General features: G+C 43.5%; 1 protein-coding gene across 6 annotated transcripts in view; it reads right to left on the reverse strand.

Moving 5' to 3' along the window:
• The window catches only part of LOC122561569 (lymphoid-restricted membrane protein), a 165967-nt gene that overhangs the window by 62824 nt on the left and 80479 nt on the right, over positions 1–22664 (reverse strand). For all 6 annotated transcript variants that reach the window (XM_043713369.1, XM_043713370.1, XM_043713372.1 and 3 more), the window contains exons 17-19: positions 17354–17517; positions 14086–14191; positions 13502–13664 (exon numbers count right to left, since the gene is read on the reverse strand). In XM_043713369.1, the coding sequence (XP_043569304.1) occupies positions 13502–13664; positions 14086–14191; positions 17354–17517 (433 nt within the window). The remainder of the gene's footprint in view (positions 1–13501; positions 13665–14085; positions 14192–17353; positions 17518–22664) is intronic.

Genomic DNA, 22664 nt, shown 5'->3' on the forward strand with positions numbered 1-22664 from the left:
TTCCACAGATTCACAACCCTTGTGTGAAGGTGGTCCTCAATTCAGTCCTAAATCTGCTGCCCTTATTTTGAGGCTGTGCCCCCTAATTCTAGTTTAACCTGCAAGTGGAAATAACCTCCCTGCTTCTATCTTATGTACTCCCTTCATAATTTTATGTTTCCATAAGATCCTCCCTCATGTTTCTAAATTCCAATGAGTATAGGCCCAATCTACTTAGTATCTCCTCATCAGCCCCTCAACTCCAGAATCAACCTGGGGAACCCCCTCTGCACCCCCTCCAGTGCCAGTATATCCTTTCTCAAGTAAGGATACCAAAACTGCAGACAGTACTCCAGGTGTGGCCTCACCAACACCCTATACAGCTGCAGCATAACCTCCTTACTTTTAAACTCCAACCCTCTCACAATGAAGGACAATATTTAATTTGCCTTGATTACCTGCTGCACCTGCAAACTAACTGAGATTCATGCACAAGGACACTCAGCTCCCTCTGCACAGCAGCATGATGCAATTTTTCACCATTTAAATAATTGTGCATTTTGCTGCTATTTCTATCAAAATGGATGATTTATGAAAGGAAATGCACTATATCATGCAGCTGTGGAAGAGACTGACATTTGCGTCAAGTATATCAGTGTTTTCTTCAATTTGCATGGTGACGCACAGTTAAACCTTTGATTCAGCATTTGTGGCTGGTAAATGGTGTGATGGTGTCTTACTAGCGGAATCTTCTCCAGAGAACACTGTGGCTTTTTCTGTGTAACTGAGTGGAAATATACGATTCAGCTGATCAATAATTTTAGCTGAAATAGAACTTCTTTTCAACAAGTTGACAATTGAACCTGAGCTCAGAATAAATTTCTTGATTATTTTGTTTTAAGAATGACCTTGACAGTGTTTTAAAGTGTGTGTGGGAGGAGTGTGTCCCTCACATCCACACATTCTGTACAACTGCAATTTATCCAGCCCCACTGCCTTGCCCTTTTCCCTATAGCCCTCCAAACTTTTGCTCTTTAAATCATTATCCAATTTTCCTTCAAAAAGTTGGCTATTCAAAAAGGCAAAGGAAGAATCAGAAGTCACATGACACCAGGTTGTAGTCCAACAGGTTTATGATTGTGATTTCAGGTTTAAAGTTTATGGTGTCGTGTGAATTCTGACCAAGGAAGAGAAAAGAGGGGGGCATGATTCACACTAGAGAGCAAGCTAGCTTCACAGAGAAGAGAATATTAACTATCACACAGACAGACAGACACACACACAGCTGCCTAAACGTATTGCTGTTACCTGCATTTATCCAAGCCACCTCCATTTCCATTTATGGTTATGAAAAGATGCTTAGTTCTGAATTCAACAGCTCAGAAATATGCAATAAACTCATCTCACGAAAAAGAGAAAAGACGAGAGATTGTTTTGTGCAGAGATTTATAATGTTAGTGGCCTTCAAGTAATAAATGGCCATTTCATATTAATTTTTACATTCTTCCTGTCTGGCAAATGCCATTCTTCAAATGTGTCAACGGATCTTTCTTTCCTTAATGGACAGCATACATTAACCTTTTCATGAAAGGTTTTGAACATTGTCTTATAAAATTCAAGTCCATGAGGATCAGGAGGTCTAATCATCTCCACCAACCTTCCCTCCTCAAAGTCAGGTTTGGAGATGCTGACTGATTATTGTAGAGTTCACTTCCATTCACAACTCCTCACATACTGAAGCAGTTTGCGCCTTCAGCTAGCAAGATTAGATTAGATTCCCTACAGTGTGGAAACAGGCCCTTCGGCCCAAACAGTCCACACTGACCCTCCAAAGAGTAACCCACCCAGACCCATTTCCCTCTGACTAATGCACATAACACCATGGGCAACTTAGCATGGCCAATTCACTGACCTGCACATCTTTGGATTGTGGGAGGAAACCAGAGCACCTGGGAGGAAACCCACGCAGACACAGAGAGAATGTGTAAACTCCACACAGACAGTTGCCCAAGGCTGGAATTGAACCTGGGACCCTGGTGTTGTGAGGCAGCAGTGCTAACCATTGCGCGACGACGACAACATTCAAGCTTGGTTGACTCAAGTAACAGTTCTGCCTCATCAATTCAAGGCAATGACCACCTTCAAGAAATAATCTAACCATATTGCCTATATAGAGATTTCTATGATTGACCCCTTATCCATCAACATATTGGGAAACTGCATTGATGAGGACCTTAAAAATACCAGCAACATAAATACTATAAGTTTACACTGAAGAGTGCTCTGTATCAGAGGAACTGACTGTCCTCCATGACAGAACTCACTACAAATCGTTCAGAACGTGCTTTCTCCCTCAATCTCTCAACTCAAACATGGCCATTCAACCTTACAGGTATCTAAAACACCAACATGCTGCTCCCTGGCTGGGAAGAATGACCACTTTTAGGGAAATCTTGATGTTGATATGAGCAGAATCTGCAGGTCAGACCATCTCTTCAGACTAGGAGCATTCAATGCATGACTGAGGATGGGCCACGAGACCAGGACAAGGACATCATACTCTGTGAAAGGTAAATGCGAACAGGCAGAGATTATTTGAGTTACCTGGTGTAACTGACATCTTTGCAGGAGAAACAAGGTGTCCTAGAGACTTCCAAGATCAGAGAATTGGCACTGGCTTGACCTGACCATCACCTGACTTTACCCTGTGAACACATTAAACTACCACAGCGCTGAGTGTGATACAAATCATTCAGTTGAAAATGTTCATTCAAAGCAGAAATGTTGGATCATACTAACTTCAGCCATACCAACAATCCAGACAAAAGTCCTCATTATGATTGAACTAATGCCTTCCAGTAATACCCTCAGAAGGAAAAGGGAACATGCTTGAATTTTTTAGATCCCTACAGTATGGAAACAGGCCCTTCGGCCCAACAGGTCCACACTGACTCTCTAAAGAGTATCCCACCCAGACCCATTACCCGAACCTTTTTCTCTACATTTCGCCTGACTAATGCACTTAACCTACAAATCCCTAAACACTGTGGTCAATTTAGCATGGCCAATTCATCTAACCTGCACATCTTTGGATTGTGGGAGGAAACAGGAGCACTCGGAGGAAATCCCTTGCAGACACAGGGAGAATATCTGTGTGGAGTTTGCACAGTCACCTGAGGGTGGAATCGAACCGGGTCCCTGGTGCTGTGAGGCAGCAGTGCTAACCACTGAGCCACTGTGCTGCCCTGACACCACCTGCAACACTCAGGTGTTACAATATCAGGAGATGTGAAGAAAATGCAGATTCTCTTGAAAACTGGGAGAGCCAGAATTTGATTTCATTAGTCAGAGCATTGAGTATAGGAGTTGGGGCATCATGTTGCGGCTGTATAGGACATTGGTGTGGCCACGTTTAGCGTACAATTCTGAACACCTTTCTATAGGAAGGATGTTGCTAAACTCGAGAGGGTGCAGGAAAGATTTACAAGGATGTTGCCAGGACTGGAGGGTTTGAGCTATAGGGAGGGGCTGAATAGGCTGGGGCTTATTTCCTCCTGGAGAGTTGATGACTGAGGGTTGACTTTATAGAGGTTTATAAAACCATGAGGGACATGGACAGGGTGAATAGCCAAGGTCTTTTTCTGAGGATGAGGGAGTCCAAAACTGGATGGAATGAGCTGCCAGATGAAGTGGTGGAGGCTGGTACAACTACAGCATATAAAAGGCATCTGGATGGGTATATGAATAAGGAGGGTTTGGGGAGAGAGCAGAGCGATGGTGGTGAGAACCAAGTTACAGACCAACATAAGGTTTTTGCCAGGAGATCAAATATGGATTCAGGAGTAACACTTTTATTCAGGGAGTGGCTTCAACCATGAAGAATGCTTGAAGTGAATAATACAGGTGTGTGTAAGAGAAGGCTGGATTAATATTGGAGGGAGAAGGAAGGAGGCAGATGTGCAAACTAGTGAACAAAGCAGGTTCAACAGGACCATGGACATTCCTGATGAAGAGCTTATGCTCAAAACATCGACTCTCCTGCTCCTCGGATACTGCCTAACCGGCTGTGCTTTTCCAGCACCACACTTTTTTTTTAAACCATGAACAGGTTGGGTGGAATGGCTTATTTTGGTGATATACAGATTGTATAGACTATATGACTAGAGTAGCATTGAAAGCTTGGGCAGTTGGTGGACCAATTACACGAAGCCCTGCAATCAAGTCTGCTTCAAGCCAACTTTCTACGGAAATTTCCCTAGTTCCATTTAAAATTCGTTAGGCCATAAGACTTAGGACCAGAGGTAAGCCATTCAGCCCATTGAGTCTGCTCCAGCACTGAATGAAATAGCTAATCTGGTAATTCTCATTTTTAATGTCATTGCCTACTTTTTTTTAAAAAAAAGTCTGAAACATAGAATACCTTGTTCTAGGATTACTTGACTGAGGTATCCGTTGCTCCCGATGCGGTCTCCTCTACACTGGGGAGACTGAGGGCCTCCTAGCAGAGCGCTTTAGGGAACATCTCCGGGACACCCGCACCAATCAACCACACCGCCCCGTGGCCCAACATTTCAACTCCCCCTCCCATTCTGCCGAGGACATGGAGGTCCTGGGCCTCCTTCACCGCCGCTCCCTCACCATCAGACGCCTGGAGGAAGAACGCCTCATCTTCCGCCTTGGAACACTTCAACCCCAGGGCATCAATGTGGAAGGGGGAACCCTCCCCCACTCACCCATTGTACTCTATGCTACTTTCTCCCCACCCCCATCCTCCTCTAGCTTATCTTTCCACGCTTCAGGCTCACTGCCTTTATTCCTGATGAAGGGCTTTTGCCCGAAATGTCGATTTCGAAGCTCCTCGGCTGCTGCCTGAACTGCTGTGCTCTTCCAGCACCACTAATCCAGAATCTGGTTTCCAGCATCTGCAGTCATTGTTTTTACCTCCTTACTTGACTGAGGGTCTACTGGTCTTTTTTTGTGGAAACATAGATCAATCTAGAGGGCAAAACTTGCACCCTTTTTCTCAAGACTAATGACCGAAAGCCAAGTCTCAAAAGATGTCCCCGTCAGGAGCTGCATAACTCCCTGCAGTGGTTAGGATTCTATCTGGGAATGAAATGGGAAGAACACCCTGTGGTCTAAGTGGGATTTTCTGTGAAGAATGTAGGAGTTGAGTTCAAGCACAGCATTGATTATCTGGCTCTTATCCCCCAACCAGTAATCCAGTCCACCAGTCTGCTGCAAACTCCACCTTGCCTTGCTAAATGCAACAACTTGACCAACAGCTGAGCAATTGTTTAGATCACCCTCCCTCAAATGGCGAAAGCAATCTAAAGAGCCAGTCACTGAGCACAAAGGTGAAATTGGTTACTGCACAAGGCTGAACTTCCCAAACACAAAATAGAGAGAGATATACAGGTATAAAGGTACATGAACAAGGGGACAGACATGTATTTCTTTGAACAAGGATACAGGCTTCATCCTACAGCATTCCCTTACTATAACTACTAATCATAACTAACATGCTGAAAGGTTTGAAATATCATCAAACGTTCAGCAAAGCAAGCAGTCTGATCAGACATATTGTATGCTCAGAGTAATGCAGAGTTCACGGACTATATGCAAACATACACAACATAGAACATAGAAGAATACAGTGCAGTACAGGCCCTTCAGCCCTCGATGTTGTGCCGATCCAAGCCCACCTAACCTACACTAGCCCACTATCCTCCATATGCCTATCCAATGCCCGCTTAAATGCCCATAATGAGGGAGAGTCCACCACGGCTACTGGCAGGGCATTCCATGAACTCACGACACGCTGAGTAAAGAACCTACCCCTAACATCTGCCCTATACCTACCCCCCCTTAATTTAAAGCTATGCCCCCTTGTAAGAACTCAATAAGGCTTGTGAGGCATGAACTACCCCTCGCAAAGCCATGCTTACTATCTTTAATAAAACTATCTTTTTCCCAATAGTCATAAATTCCATCCCTCAGGACCCTTTCCTTTACATTGCTTATCGCAGAAGTGCGACTGACTGGTCTGTAATTACCGGGGACTTTCGTATTCGCTTTCTTGGACAGAAAAATAACATCCGCCTTCCCTCGGTCATCTAGTACTACGCCCGTGGAGAGTGAGGATACAAAGATCATCGCCAGAAGTGCAACATTCTCATTATTTGCTTTCCTTAGTACCTTTGGTCCTGTCCTGGGGACTTATCTGCCTTGTTGCTTCCAAAAAAATCCAACATATCGAGTTAATTAACATTAACCTGTTCAAGCCTATTAAACTGGTCCATGGTGGTCTCACTCTGTCGAGTGAATACTGAAGCAAAACAAAAACCTCATTTAACACCTGCCCTAACTTTTCAATCTCCAGGCGCAAGTTCTCTCCACTATCCTTGTTCAACCCTACCCTCTGTCTGGTCATTCTGTTATTCCCCATGTATGCTTAGAACGCCTTTGGGTTTTCCATAACCCTTCCCCCCAAGTTTTTTTCGTTTCCCCTCCCAAATCTCCTCAGTCCATTTCTGAGGGGAACCTTATCAAACGCCTTACTAAAATCCATATACACCACATCTACCGCTTTCCCCTCGTCCACCTCCTTAGTCACCTTCTCAAAGAATTCAATAAGGTTTGTGAGGCACGACCTGCCCTTCACAAAACCATGCTGACTATCCTTGATCACATTATTCCTATCCAGATGTTCATAAATCCTATCCCTTACAATTCTCTCTAAGACTTTGCCCACAACAGAAGTGAGACTCACCGGCCTATAGTTACTAGGGTTATCCCTACTCCCCTTCTTGAACACAAGACTGATCTCAATTTTATATGATAGTGTTATAATGGGTGATAGCAAGAAAAATAAACTAGAGCACACACTGCTATTCCCTTCATCATTCTAATGAAACAAGCCCACTCTGTGTCCTCTATAATAATATCAATACTGCAAGACCAGTGATGCTTATTATTATTTACTTTTCATTCAATGGAATTTCAATTTGCATTAATCAGTTTAAAAAATGTTCCTCAGCCCACACGAAGTCAATGGCTGACATATTGAACAGCATTAATGCCTGGAGCAAATTGATCAATTTTTCTTCATTATCCCACAGAAAAACACTGATGTCTACTCGGCATTCCTTACCCATCACACAACAGCCACTCAATAACTCAAAACTGTGACCACTGCACATAACATCAGATCAGGAAAAGACTAAACAAGCTCGGCACTTTTGCTTTGAAAACAGAAAATCAAGGCAATGACTGCAGAGAAGTCTTGGCGATTGTAAAGTTGTTCAGCAAAGGGAGATGTAGCTAGAATTTCCCCCCCCCCCAGTTTTATTGACGACTTAATATTTGATGCTCCCACAACAGTCAGCAGAAAATGCCATTGGTCATTCAGAATTCCCATGACCTCACCCATCTGGAAGGACCTGACAAGGGCAGCAGATACCTGGGAACGCCTGTAATTCTCCTCAGAGTCACTCACACCCTGACTTGGAAATATATCACTGTCCCTTCACTGTTGCAAGTTAAATTCATGGAATTCTCTCCCTATGTCATTCTGGGTGAACTATAGCTTATGGATAGTAATGGCTCAAGGCCGCAGGGCACTACCATCTTCTCAGGGAAAGAGACACTGTCAGTAAAGGCCAGCCTAATCTTTCAGCGAAATACTGCCTTGTTGTCAAGGGCAACCTCTCTCACCTAACCCAGTTCAGCCCTTTTGTCCACATTTGGACCAAGGCTGTAATGAGGTCAGGAGCTGAGTGGCCCTGGCAGAATGCATACTGGGCAGTAGGGAGTCAGTAACGCTGAGCAAGTGTTGCCTGATATCATTGGCAATGACCCCTTCAATCAGTTCACTAATGACGGAGGGTCGTCAAGGCAGTATTTTCCAGGGTTTGATTTGTCCCATCCATGTACACAGGACGTTCTAGGCCAATTTTTCTCACTGTTGGGTAGATGTCAGTATTATAGTTGGAACAGCTTGGCTGAGCGCATGGATACTTTTGGAATACAAATATTCAGTTTTATTGCTAGAATTATGTCAGTCCCCATTGCCTTCAGCGGTTTCTCATATCACTTGCAATGGAGTGAATTGACTGAAGACTGGCATGTGCGATGCTGGGGACCACAGAAGGAGCCAAAAATGTTTGAGTCACTTGGTATTTCTGGCTGAATGTGAAAGGATCAGGCTTGCAGTGATGTGCTGGGGTCCCCCATTATCGGGGCATGTAGACAAGGAGATTATTGATATTAGGCCAGGACTGAAGAGAAGCTGAATAAGTGATTATGAAAAATTGGGAGGAGGAGAGAGAATGGGTAAGCTGTATTAAAATTGACCAATATTATGTCATAACTTCACTGCACTTCCCACGCCAATATTTCCATTGCAGGCCTGCTGTTCCAGTAAGCCTCAGCGCATCATCAAAAAACATCTCATTTTCTACTTGGAAACCCTGCAGCCTTTAGGACTCAACACAGAGTCCAATAACTTTCCAGCCTGGTTCCATCTTTTCACTTTTTTTTTTTAAAAACCACCCACACATCCATTTCCTGTGATGACATGAGTTACTTTCTGCACAGCCTATTCAATCTCATCCCATCTTCTAGGTTTCTGTGTTAGGCTTTTTAGAACTTGACCCAACTGAATAGCTTGGTATGCCATCACCGAGGGCACTTAAGAGTCAACCACTTTGCTGAGGGCTTGGAATCACATGTAGGCCAGACCAGATGAGAATGGCAAATTAACTACAGATAAACAAGGCATCTGGTTGAAAAACCGGAATCCTCCAGGTGCTCCGATGTCCTCCCACAGTCCAAAGATGTTCAGGCTAGGTGGATTAGCTATGGGAAATGCAGGGTTAAAAGAATAAGGTAGCAGGGTCAGATGGCTGGCATGGACTCGATGGGCTGAATGGCCTGCTTCCACACTTTAGCGATTCTATAACATGTATCTGATGACAATGCAACACAAACAAGCTTGAAGTTAGGTGAGACTTAAGTTTACCTTGCAAGGTCAGAGGGATGCAAACAAAAGCCAAAGTTAGAAAATATAATCCTATTGTCACCCTGCGGCAAATAATAATTCGGGGCTATGGATTTGAGGGAAAGTGCAGCAGGAAGAGGTGTCTAGTTTCAAGCTTGAGGGAGAAAGTTATAGTGTCCTCAAGAGTCCTGTAGCAGAAGGTGGGCAGCAGAATTACCTTGGAGGCTGTGGAAAGGTGGTTGGGTGTTTACCAGCAACCTGCACAGGGACAGAGCCATCCCTAATTCATGAGCTCTAACAAAAGCTTGAGGGTCGTTTCATCCAAAAAACTTAATAAACAGACTCCCATAAGATTTTGCATCTCGGGGAATAGATGGATCACAGAGAATGAAAGTGAATTCCTGGGGTTTATGGCAACGTGATGGGCCAAGTGGCCTCCGTCATGGGATAATATGGTTCCATGATACTCCTGGAAGAACCAACCCGAGGGTGAGTGAACCTTCAAAATTGACAATGTCCAAGAGAATTTTTGGGAAAGTAAACTGTAAATGGGGTTCACAGCACAAGTGACGATGAACTACGGTGTTAAACTTACTTTGTTTAATTTTTTTTTTATATATACAAAAGTTTTTGTTTAAAAATGCGAAACCATGTTGGCTAATGACAGGATTCCCAAAAGCATTGTAACAATTCCTCGATTATAATTGACTGGATGGATGACTGAACCACACAGTGCTGTACCAGAATGGCATGTTGTGTGGCTTGTCAACCGGGCAAGAATTGAAAAGATTCTTCTGTGAGTTGACACCCAGGAGAAAAATCTCAGGCATTAATATAAAGGGTTTTATTTGCATTATTAGCAGATGAGGAGGACAGGCTGTTTGACTGATAGCTAAAATAATTCCAATGAAGTAACAAAGAGTGCCCTTGCTTTTCAAGGAGGCAACAGACCTGGGGGTAGAGCAATGACAGGAGTGGGAGGGCAGTATCCTAGTGGTTACAAGGTCATATGAAGCAGCCTCTGGAAACTGACCCAGCCAGGGTTGGCAATCAGACCAATTGACCCGGTTTGGTCCAATAACAGGTCTCCTATAACTAATACAAAGGACTGAAGTTAAACCATTGGATTTTAAATCCTGCTCCCTTCATTGTCACTTCTTCTAATCTTAAAATGATTTGGAGATGCCGGTGTTGGACTGGGGTGTACAAAGTTAAAAATCACACAACACCAGGTTTAATTAGAAGCACTAGCTTTCAGAGCGCTACTCTTTCAGCAGGTGGTTGTGTGATCAGATTTATTCTGTAAGAACACAAGACACAGGGGGAGATCATTCTGTCCTTCAAATCTGCTCCCTACTCAATACTATTGTGGCCATGGTGACAATTGAACTCATGAACCCTAGTTTTCTAAACCACCACCATAACCACACCACCACACCCAGTTCCAAAATGACTGGAAGGTACACACGATTAAGCAGGTGACAAAGGAATGAGGAAATCACGCTGCATTCCCTCAGCAGTCCTCCAGTAGGTGGTTTAGATGCAGAGGGCTGGTGCAGTTTATTTAATAGCAGCATGAGTTACGGAGAAGTAATCACCCTGTGGGTTTGTGCAACCTTTCCAGTCTGCCATAACCTTTCATATCGCTAGGTCAAACAGGTTTGCCCTCGACACGTCAGTTTCATCATGCAGTTTCAACTTGAGAAGGGTAGAGCTTTTATTAAACTTGGGGTCACACATTTGTTGATTTGATTTCTCAGCTAATTGATGGAGTCCGTTGCAGTTCATGGTTTGGCTGAGGAAGTCTCAGCACAACATGCTGCACCAGCAGATCCCATTCACCACTGTGCACATTTACTCCTTTCACACCACGTGGTAGTGCAGTTTGCCATCTGTAACATGTGCTGTATCAACTTGCCAAGGGCTCTACAGCAGCCACCACCACCTGGTAAAAAAGTCATAGGAAGCAAGCAAGCATGTAGGAGCAGCACCAAGTTCCTCTTCAAGTCATATGCTATCCTGACACCTTGCAAATATCATGGTTCCCTCTTCAGCCAAAATCCTGCAATTTACTGACCAGCAGCATTAGGAATGCACCCACACCGTGTAACTGCAGCAGTTCCAGAATGCATGTCACTGTCACTTTAACATTGGTGATCAGGGAAGGCTAACAAATACTGCATCTGTCAGCAACACCACCACCTCCCAATCAGCAAGTGCATTAAAAGGACAGAGCAAGTCATAGACACACAAAGCTGTAGTGTTATAGTTATAGAGAAAATGACATTCTGCAATGTAGGACAGTAAACCCAGGAGGCAGGGTTCAACACTTTGCAGCAACCATCCACCTTCAGAACAAGTCCAACCCCTTCAGAAGACCACACACATCAATGGGTAGAGTAGTAGACAGGGCAATTCCAAACAAAGTTAGAGCCAGCCCACGTGAAGCACACTGACTGAAGATTAATTTACACTAACAGAGAAAATGGCTTAGTCCTGGGTTGGAGCTAAGATCACATCTTACATAAAAGGTAGATGCAATATCAAACTATACAAGTCTGGTCAACATGGTCTCCTGGACTCGTTTCAAATACTCAAGGTCAGAGAGGGATTTTCCAAATTGGACTTGGGGGTTAATCTTGCGTGGAGTGCAGGCCAAGTAGTTTCAGATTGTAGTTGCTGCCCCTCAACACCTCATGAGCTGTTCAATATCATTTGAATTGAGAATTGTGGTAGTGCCACACAACACCATGGAGGACATTCTCACTGTGAAGATGTCACTTCATTGCCTTTGACAAAGTAGTCAGTAGTGTCATAAGCTGATGCAACAAGTAAGTTGGTGGGGACAGGTTTAAGCAGATTTTTCACTCGTGCTGGTTCCCTCAGTACCTGCTGCAAACCCAATCTTGCAGTTATATCCTCCAGGGCTTAGCCAGCCCGGTCAGTGGAGCGCTACTGAGCCACACTTGGAGATGGACATTGAAACCTCCCACCTAGAAAACATTCTGCGTCCTCTCCAACCTCTTTCTTCCAAATGGCACTCAATACCAATTAGCAATTTTCCATCAGCCAAGGGTGGGAGAGTCGAGGAGGACAAGAGCTGGCAGTCAGCAAGTGGTTGACTTGTGGGCAAGGGGCTTTATGGGGTCCAGGTCAATGTTGAGGACAACTCCTTCCCGAATGTATGCCATTATGCTATCACCTCTGGTGTAACAGGACATGCCCAGTTATTTGGAAGGTGCATTCTGGGACATTGTGGATCCACTATCATACCCATCAGCCAATGCCAGGCTGTTGCTCAGTTTGTCTGTGGGTTCACTTCTTTTTGACCTTTTGTGTAGTGGTTTGGTAAAAAGGAATGGCTTGCTAGATCATTCCAAGGGGCGCTTAAGAGTTAACCACATTGCTGTGGGTCTGGAGTCAAATGTACATTAGCATGGCAGATTTCCTGCCCTCAAAGTAGATTAGCGAATCAGATGGGATTTTAATAACAATTGATTCAGATTCAATTAGTGACCTTATAGTCAAGTTTCTGCAATGATCATCATATCATAACCATTTATTTCAATTTACACCATTAATTCAATCATATAATTATCAGTGCTGCATGCATTTCAACAAAGAGCCTTTAATTGTCTTTTTACCCTTTCTACCAACATTAACCCTACTTTTGAGTATGTACAGCACACACTATCCCTCACTATCACACTCTGGTTATCCTTACCATATTGCTACCCTGTACTATTATTGCCTTGTCCTTTCCCATTAACATTTGAGATTGCATTTCAAATATGCCTTTTGCGTAATTAGTCAGTTTAGTTTAATATCCCCTTTCCACCCTACTGAAACAATTCACCAGGACACTGATCCTAGCAGAGTTTAAGTGAAGTCTGCCTGAAAAAGATAGAACTCTCTCTGCCCTGAACCGATGCTGGTGCCCCACAAGTCAAAACCCATTTCTCCCACACCAATCCACGAGACACACGTTAAACTCTCTGATCTTATTTACCTCATGCCACATTTGCTGATGGCTTAAGTGATGATACAGAGTTAACATTCAAAAGGTTTTTACACTCATTCACTTTCTCAGGGGAAGTTAAACAGATCAACTTTACAAAATAATCACCTGACCAAACTCAAAGTGAATTTCGAGTTATATGAAGTAAAACTTGCATCCACACTCTGTACCCATATATAATTGATCCACACAACTGTTTTGATTCCCAATAATTGGAATAAATTTACATGTTGAAAAATTTCAACTTCTGCTCACATTCAAATCTACGCCTTTGAGTGCAATTTGAAATACCGTCCAAACTCTAAAACTATTTCCCAAGAGATGAGTTACAAAAGAAAAAAAAAATCACAATTGTCACCAACTGTAAACACACTGCAAAAGAATCCTGTTTTCCCATTTCAGGAACCGCAAGCTTGCTGCATATTCCAAAACACACAAAAATATCAGGATCACTTTCTGTTCAAAGGTACAGCCTGTGGAAATTCATTGTGAAGTTTACTTACTTTGCTGCTGGTTGAGTTTTTGTTCGAGGGTGTTGATAGCGTCTGATAGAGCTTGATTTATTGACTGGATTCGCTGCCTCCCCGTCACTGCTTCCTCCAGTTCATGCTGTAACACTTCTGTGCCGTTTCTGACTGAGGCTAATGCAGCATTCTTGTCAAAGACCTGAAAACAGCATGAAAAACTGGTTTGCTGCAAGTTAATTACACAAACAAATTGCACTTGCTACTTTGCTCGTATACACACCTCGAATACAATATGGTAGCTGCATATGGGTGTAACTAGGTTCTGATACAATTCCAATTGGAATCGATTTTATGACAAGAACTGTAGCTGTATTTTAAGACCAGTTTACTAAAATAAACCTATGGTTAAAGTGATTAAAATACACAAAACGTCTTAAATATACAAGTAACCACCCACACAAGTTCCTTCACTTCCTTCAGTACTGACTAGTACTCAAGTGTCAAAACAGTTCAACAATGAAAGAATCCTCAAGCAATCCAGTTATGAAACACAGTCAACCCCACAGACAAAACAAGACACACACAGCTGCTACAGGCACTTTGGAGAGGATCAAACTTGCCTCGTTTTGCAGATCTTCGAGCTGTTGAGAAACTTGGTTCAGCTGAAGTTTGAGGGCAGTTGCCGCTGTCTCCGTTAGCTGCTTCTGGGCTTCAAGTTCCTGCAGCCTGTTAAACCAGCAGAAAGCCACAAGTTGACAGTGACATTTAAGCAGCAAACACCTGCGTAATGAGTGGCAAACCCCTTGCCTTGGAATCCTCCTGAAACACTGGTGTCAGTGCACACTGAAGCTCAGACTTGGTGGCTCCCCTGCCTTCCAAATATAAAACCCGAAAGTTAAAAAGCACCCACACCCGTGTGAATATTTCCAAATTCCAACTTCCCTGAATAACTTGGGCAAGCCAGTAAAGCTGAACTGCAGTTAACTCGCACAATGGTCATTATCTTTTGAATATATCTGCTTTGTTAGTGGTGTTAATGCTGAAGCTGCCAGAAGTTTAGAAGAACCCCTTCTGGCATTTTATTTTAAAATTTCAGTTTCGTAGCAGAATGAAGCATTCCCCATTCGATTTTTACTGTGATTTATTGTCACTGGTGAATGAATATTCTGATTTTGATAAAACATTGTGCTTCACAAGAGATTTTTTTTAAAATAAGTACTGAAAGGGCAAGGACAGTTTTTGTGGAAAGTGGAAGTGTGGTGCAGACATCGAATGTAGGGTTATAAGAAATCAGGCACAGGAATAGGCCATTTGGCCCCTCAAGACTGTTGGGATTGTGACCTCAATTCTGCAATCCTATTAGCCTTGATGCTGGTACGAAACAAAAATCTGCATTGCTGGGGGAATTTTAGTGGACCACCTGGTGCTCACTTTGACAGTGTCTCAGGCCAACACCAAAAGGAAACGCAGCGCCTGGGATAGGTCAGTCAGTCTCTCTGACCTGTTCAAATCGCTTGGTTAATTTGCATTGCCGTGATTCCACATCCCTCAACCCAGACCTTAAAAAGGGTCAGAGAAAGGCGATTGTTCCCTTAGTATACAGGCTGGCTCGCCATTGTCAATGTGACCTCTATTGTTGTGTGGAACCTATGGGAGCCACAAAGCACACAGACCTATACCCACCCACCCACCCACCATTTGAAGCCTGATGTGAGTGGGGTAGCTGGAGAACACCAGCAACTGATAAAAACAGCAAGGAAGTGATATGTCTGCGGCATTGAAACTGGGGGAAGTGTGCTAAAATGTCTAAGCATCCTCCACTCTCTGCTGTTGTGGAATGAAAGAGAGACAGGAGACAGAATTGGATCTTATTCTATTTTGTGGTAGAATTACTGACTGAATTGATCTTAAAAATCTGAGCACATAAAAAGTTGCACCCCACACTCGGGAGTTAGGGAGAGAGTGATTACATGGAGTTGTATTTTTTTTAGAACTGATGAGTAATAGAAATGCCATGTAGGAGCAAATTGCTGCCGATGCTGGTATCTGTACTGAAAACAACAAATGCTGGAGCTCCCAGGTCAGGCTACATCCAAGGAGAGAGAGCAAGCTAACGTTTACAGTCCAGACTGGAGCCTGAAGGTGATGTGCAGACAGCAAATGGACTTTCCCTGGCCAAGATAAGGAGGTGCATTTGAAAAGCAGAACAATCACTTGTCGCGCATGTGAACTATTCAGTAAAACTCTGGCCTAACTTGTCCTCAGAGTAAGATCCTCTCCGTAATCTCATCGTTAAGTGCGTATAGAGGTACTGGGTTACAAAATAAGCAGCAGCTTCCATTTGAAACAAACAACTAGTGAGAGCGGGACTAGAGGTGTGACGAAGTAACCTCGTCGTGTGGCGCCTGCAAGACTTGGAGTAACCCTTATGCAGCAAGGACAACCCATTGCACTTGCAACATGAGAGTTCACACAAACTGAATGATTCCATCAAATAGGAAAAGGAAGTACCGAGTATTGTCTTTGTTAGTGATCATTTTAATATCTGCTTGGGGCAAACAAAGTCTAACTACAAGCCACTTTAAAATATCTACCTCAAACTGCATCTATTTGCTCAAACATGTTTGCAAAAAACATTACTTAGTTTGCAGAGGAACCATCTGGATATTAATATGGGAGGCGATTGTTGTATAGGGCATTGGTTAGGCCACTATTAGACTGTTGTGTTCAATTCTGGTTTCCCTGCTATAAGATGGATGTTGTGAAACTTGAAAAGGTTCAGAAAAGATTTACAAGGATGTTGCCAGGGTTGGAGGATTTGAGCTATAGGAGAAGCTTAATAGGCTGGTGCTGTTTTCCCTGGAGTGTCGGAGGCTGAGAGGTGTCCTCAAAGTTTCTAAAATTATGAGGGGCATGGTTAGGGTGAATAGTCAAGGTCTTTTCCCCAGGGCAGGGGAGTCCAAACTAGAGGGCATAGGTTTAAGGTGAGAGGGGAAAGATTTAAAAAGGGACCTAAGGGGCAACTTTATCAGCAGACGATGGTGCGTGGATGGAATGAGCTCCCAGAGGTGGTGGAGGCTGGTACAATTACAACATTTAAAAGGCATCTGGATGGGTACCTGATCAGGAAAGGTTTAGAGGGATATGGGCCAAGTGCTGGCAACTGGGACTAGATTATTTTAGGATATCTGGTCTGCATGGACAAGTTGGACCGAAGGGACTGTTTCTGGCCTGTATGACTCTAGAACTTTACAAGCAAGGAAAGCTAATGTACATTGCTTGTGGACTGTCAAGAGCAGCAATCTAAGAAGAGAGTACAAATGCTAAAACAGAGGTCATCCAGATTCATGTAGAACCAATAGCTTTACATGCGCTGGAAATCATCCCAGCAAAAACACAATTTGAAAGACAAGGACCTAGTCAAATCAAGCAACAACACAACTCTCTAAATATTGGAGGAAGTGGTGGTGAAAGGATGGCTTGAAATCAGGGTCGCACTGATTGCTAGAGTGAGTCTACAGGGCACCAGATATGAAGCAGCAACCTAAGGTGAGAACGTGTAGGAAGGAAATAGCGTCATTATCTCTATGGAAACAAGTGTTGAAGAGTATCCATGCAAGCTCAGCCTAGGCTGACCAGCCAAATTTGACCCTTGAGATTAAGGAGCACATTCACATTAGAACTGGGTTGTTCAAAGTTGTGTCCCTTCTCTGAACATCCTCGCTAGCAGAAATCTCTTGATGGAGAGGAATAATCAATTATCTCATTTCTCACTATGAGGTGTGTGTGTGTCCGTGAAATTGGAACACCCAAGTGCCTGACCCTTTATTATCAGTAATTGCCACTCGCCCAGAAACCAGCGGATTGTTCCTACTTCACTCTTCGCACCTAGCGGCGTCTCTCTTCCTCAGGTGCAGTTGCTCTGTTCTGCTCCTTCGAAAGTTGCTCGCCAGCCTGACATACTCCCGATCCACAGCCAGCTTCTGCTCCTCCAAGTCACAGATGTTCCGCAGCCACAGACGCCTTCTCTCCTGCAGATTATTTCTCAGGTGCTGAAACAGGGCGAGAGGAAAGCGAAATTAAAAGCAGAATTAGGAAGTCTAGGTTGAGAACTGCACTTAACCCGTGCAGACATCTCTGGGCTCCAATCCGTCCCAGGCCACAACAGTGCAAAATAAAATTTCCGTTCAACTATATGCAACCTCCAACCCCGTCCAATTCATCCTCGGGAAGAGATGGCAACAATTCCCATCTGTCCAGTACCTAAACCATGTAGAAAAATGCCCCAAAATTAAATCTGGTGTTGAAACACAAAAGGAGACAGGGCAGATGACCAAAATGCTGGCCGGATGAGTGACAAAAAAGGAAGACAGAACTAGAGGGATCTGGAGAATAAATCCCAGAGCTTCTGGACAAAACAGTTGATGTACAGCCATCAAAAACGTCAAATGCATGGAAACTGGCGATGCTCAAAAGGCCAGAGTTGGAGCAGAGCAGGTACCTGGAAGGATATTTGAGTCATCTCAACTACAGTCAACCAATTGCTTTAAAATTATTGGCAGGCAACAGGAATAAACTTAGCAGAGGTCAACTTTGATCTCCACTGGGGAGAAAACCGACATGGAACAGAACACCTCAATAAAGGCCCTTTGGCCCTCAATGTTGTGCTGACCTTTTATCCTACTCAAAGATCAAACTGACCTACACCCCCTCCACTTACTATCATCTATGTGCCTATCCAAGAATCGCTTCAATGTCCCTAATGTCTCTGACTCTACCACCACCTCTGGCAGTGCATTCCACACACCTACCACTCTATGTAAAGAACCTACCTCTCTCATCTCCCCGAAACATTCTTCCAATCACCTTAAAATTATGCCCCTTTGCGAGGCACATTTCCACCATAGGAAGAAGTCTCTGGCGATCCACTCTATCTAGGTCTCTCATCATCTTGTAGACCTCTATCAAGTCAGCTCTCATCCTTCTTCACTTCAATGAGAAAAGCCCAAGCTCCTTCAAACTTTCTTCATTAGACATGCCCTCCAGTCCAGGCAACATCCTGGTAAATCTCCTCTGCACCCTCTCTAAAGCTTCCACATCCTTCCTATATTGAGGTGACCAGAACTGAACACCATATGCCAAGTGTGGTCTAACCAGGGTTTCGTAGAGCTGCAGCAAAACCTTGTGGCTCTTAAACTCAATCCCCCGGCTAATAAAAGCCAGTACACCATATGCCTTCTTAACAATGCTGTGAACTTGAGTGGCAACTTTGAGGGATCTATGGATGGGGACCCAAAGAACCTTCCATTCCTCCACACTGCCAAGAATCCGGTCTTTAACCCCAAAATCGGCCTTCCAAAATGAATTACTTCACATTTTTCCAGGTTGAACTCCATCTACTACTCAGTCCAGCTCTGCATCCTGTCAATGTCCCGTTGCAACATATAACAGCCCTCCACACTATCCACAACTCCACCAACCTTCACGTCATCGACAAACTTACTAACTCACCCTTCCACTTCCTCATCCAAGCCATTGATAAAAATCAAATAGCTGACATCCCATGACAGATCCCTGTGAAACACCACTGGTCACTGAGCTCCAAGCTGAATACTTTCCATCAGTTAACATCCTCTGTCATCTATGGGACAGCCAATTCTATATCCAGACAGCCAAATTTTCTAGTATCCCATGCCTCCTTACTTTCTGAATGAGCCTATTATGGGGAACCTTATCAAATGCCTTGCTAAAATCCATGTACACAACATCCACCGCTCTACCTTCATCAATAGGTTTGGTCACATCCTCAAAGAATTCAGTAAGGTTTGTGAGACATGAGCTGTCCCTCACAAAGCCATACTGACAATCTCTAATCAAGCTATGCTTTTCCAAATAAATCATAAATCCTGTCTCTCAGAATCTTGTCCAATAATTATCATCAAAGGTGCAGCAATCTCTTCCCTCGCTTCCCCTAGTAACCTTGGGTACATCCCATCTGGCCCAGGGACTTCTGCTTTTCAAGATTTTCAGCACGTTTTCGTTCTTAACATCAACCTGTTTGAGCATATCAGCCCATTTCACGCTGTCCTCACAAATGACAAGGTCCCCTTCAATAGTGAATACTGAAACAAAGTATTCATTATGGATACTCCGACTCCAGACACAAGTTCCCTGCACTATCCCTGATCGGCCCTACCCTCACTCTGGCCATCCTCTTGTTCCTCTCAGAAGTGAGGAACTCCTTGGGGTTTTCCTTAATTCTGCTCGCTAAAGATTTTTCATGCCTCCTTCCAGCTCTCCTAAGTCCATTCTTCAGTTCCTCCCTGGCTGCCTTGTAATCTTCTAGAGCCCTGTCTAATGAGCCTACTATGGGGAACCTTATCAAATGCCTTGCTAAAATCCATGTACACCACATCCACCACTCTACCTTCATCAATAGGTTTTGTCACATCCTCAAAGAATTCAGTAAGGTTTGTGAGACATGAGCTGTCCCTCACAAAGCCATACTGACAATCTCTAATCAAGCCATGCTTTTCCAAATAAATCATAAATCCGGTCTCTCAGAATCTTGTCCAATAATTATCATCAAAGGTGCAGCAATCTCTTCCCTCGCTTCCCCTAGTAACCTCGGGTACATCCCATCTGGCCCAGGGACTTCTGCTTTTCAAGATTTTCAGCACGTTCTCCTTCTTAACATCAACCTGTTTGAGCATATCAGCCCATTTCACGCTGTCCTCACAAATGACAAGGTCCCCTTCAATAGTGAATACTGAAACAAAGTATTCATTATGGATACTCCGACTCCAGACACAAGTTCCCTGCACTATCCCTGATCGGCCCTACCCTCACTCTGGCCATCCTCTTGTTCCTCTCAGAAGTGAGGAACTCCTTGGGGTTTTCCTTAATTCTGCTCGCTAAAGATTTTTCATGCCTCCTTCCAGCTCTCCTAAGTCCATTCTTCAGTTCCTCCCTGGCTGCCTTGTAATCTTCTAGAGCCCTGTCTAATCCTTACTTCCTCAACATTAAGTAAGTTTTTCTTCACCCTACCATCCCTTCCTTGCTTCAGTGAGAAACATATTCAGCACTTGTAGCAAGTGCTCCCTAAACAACCTCCACATTTTTATTGTGCATTTCCTTGAGAATATCTTTTCCCAATTTATGCTCCAGAGTTCCTGCCTAATAGCAATGACAATAAACATGTGGTGAATCTCTTGCGGATACCCACCATCTCCCTTAGGTCAGAAAGATATTAATAAATCATATGTCGTATTTTTGAATCCAGTGCAAAGCCAAAATTGATCTCTAGATTTTTAAAAAATGGCTCCATTTTCCCTTCTCTAATTGCTCTCTTCTATCCACATCACCTGAAGCAATTGAAACAAGCCAGGAGAAAGGTTTGAAAAGAAACGTGTAAATAACTAAAAGACGCAGAAAAATATTCCAGATAACAGCACCTTTTTGTTCATCTTTTATCTCTTGCTGGACTTAATCTTTGAGTTCCAAGTTAAAAACCAGGAAATCCAAACAAATAATTAAGATGAAAGACAAAGACTTCAGATGTTGGTGATCAAAGATAAAATTAACAAGGACTGGAGAAACTCAGCATCTGTGGCGAGAGAGAGAGACAGAATTCAGAACAGCAGTTCATTGGTCTCGAAACATTAACGCTGTTCCTCCTGCCACAAATCTGCCTGAGTTTCTCCAGCACTGTTTTTAATCAGAGGTTGGTGAGAACAGGAAGTGGATGAGGTTATAAAATGGCTGGATTGAATCTGACCTGCCTCCCCCTGCAGGGGAGAGCAATTGTTATGATCTTTTAGTTGCTAATTTACACAGGAGGGACATCTAGCTACACCCTTGTAGATTCAATTGCCAGGTGGGTGCTGGTCAGCCTGTACCTCCAATAGGACTAGGTAAAGAATTCCTGACAGACTGGGCTCCAAACACATCCTCACGCCACAACCCAACCCAGCCCAGCTCAGCTCATCTTGAAAACACAAACATCAAGCAAAAAGCATGAGTAAGCCAGTTTGATAGTTACATTCATCAGGGAGAAAAAGTGAGGACTGCAGACACATTCCTAATGAAGAGCTCATGCAGAAACATCGACTCTCCTGCTCCTTGGATGCTGCCTGACCGGCTGTGCTTTTCCAGTGCCACACATTCCGCAATCAAACCAGAAGTACAAAACTCATGCAATCATTGCACGAATCTTTGGTGAGTTTTACATACAGCCTCAAGCATAGGCCTAAAGATACTCGCTCTGCTATTTAGCCCAAGGCCACAAAACATAGAAAATAGGAAGAGTGGGCCATTCAGTCTTTCAAACCTGCTCAAATCATTCAATATGATCATGGCTGATCATCTAACTCAGCCCCCGTTCCCAATTTCTCCCCATACCCTTTGATCCCTTTAGCATTAAATGACCGTATCTAACTCCTTAAAGCCTTGAGTTGAATGCTGATTTCCCAGCCCCTTAATGGCATCAACTGCTTTCTTTGGCACAGAATTCCACGGCCACAAAGGAAAACACCCAAAAAAAAGGAGATTGAGAAACGGAGGTCTGAAAAAGTTAATGATAAATAATTAGTTTCACTTTTACTCAGGGTTTCTAACTGCTGACTAATAAAAGGGGATTAAGCAGGAAAGCGAGAGAAACTGTAGCTACTGCAAAACTACATGCGCTTGACATACTTATTAGGAATAAAAAGTGATGCATTAAATAGGGCAACTAAAATGTGTTAAGAAATGCATTTCATTTCTGTCAGATGCTGATAATAAGAATCCACGCTGGTTACTTCCCCTAAAACAAACATTAACTTCCTTATTAGACTGTTAATGAAAGCAGCACAACGGTCATTGTAGCAAAAAGCAATAATTAAAAATGGCTTCACACGAAGGAAGCTCTGATAGCTAAAATAAAATACTGTGGTTGCTGGAAATCCGAAATAAAAGCAGAAAGATGATTACAAGATGATTAGGGGTTTAGATAGGGTTGACCGTTTTTCCACGTATGGAGTCAGCTATTACGAGGGGGCATAGCTTTAAATTAAGGGGTGGTAGGTATAGGACAGATGTTAGGGGTAGGTTCTTTACTCAGCGAGTCGTGAGTTCATGGAATGCCCTGCCAGTAGCAGTGGTGGACTCTCCCTCATTATGGGCATTTAAGCGGGCATTGGATAGGCATATGGAGGATAGT

This window comes from Chiloscyllium plagiosum, chromosome 23 (genome assembly GCF_004010195.1).
Source record: "Chiloscyllium plagiosum isolate BGI_BamShark_2017 chromosome 23, ASM401019v2, whole genome shotgun sequence".
NCBI classification, from domain to species: domain Eukaryota; kingdom Metazoa; phylum Chordata; class Chondrichthyes; order Orectolobiformes; family Hemiscylliidae; genus Chiloscyllium; species Chiloscyllium plagiosum.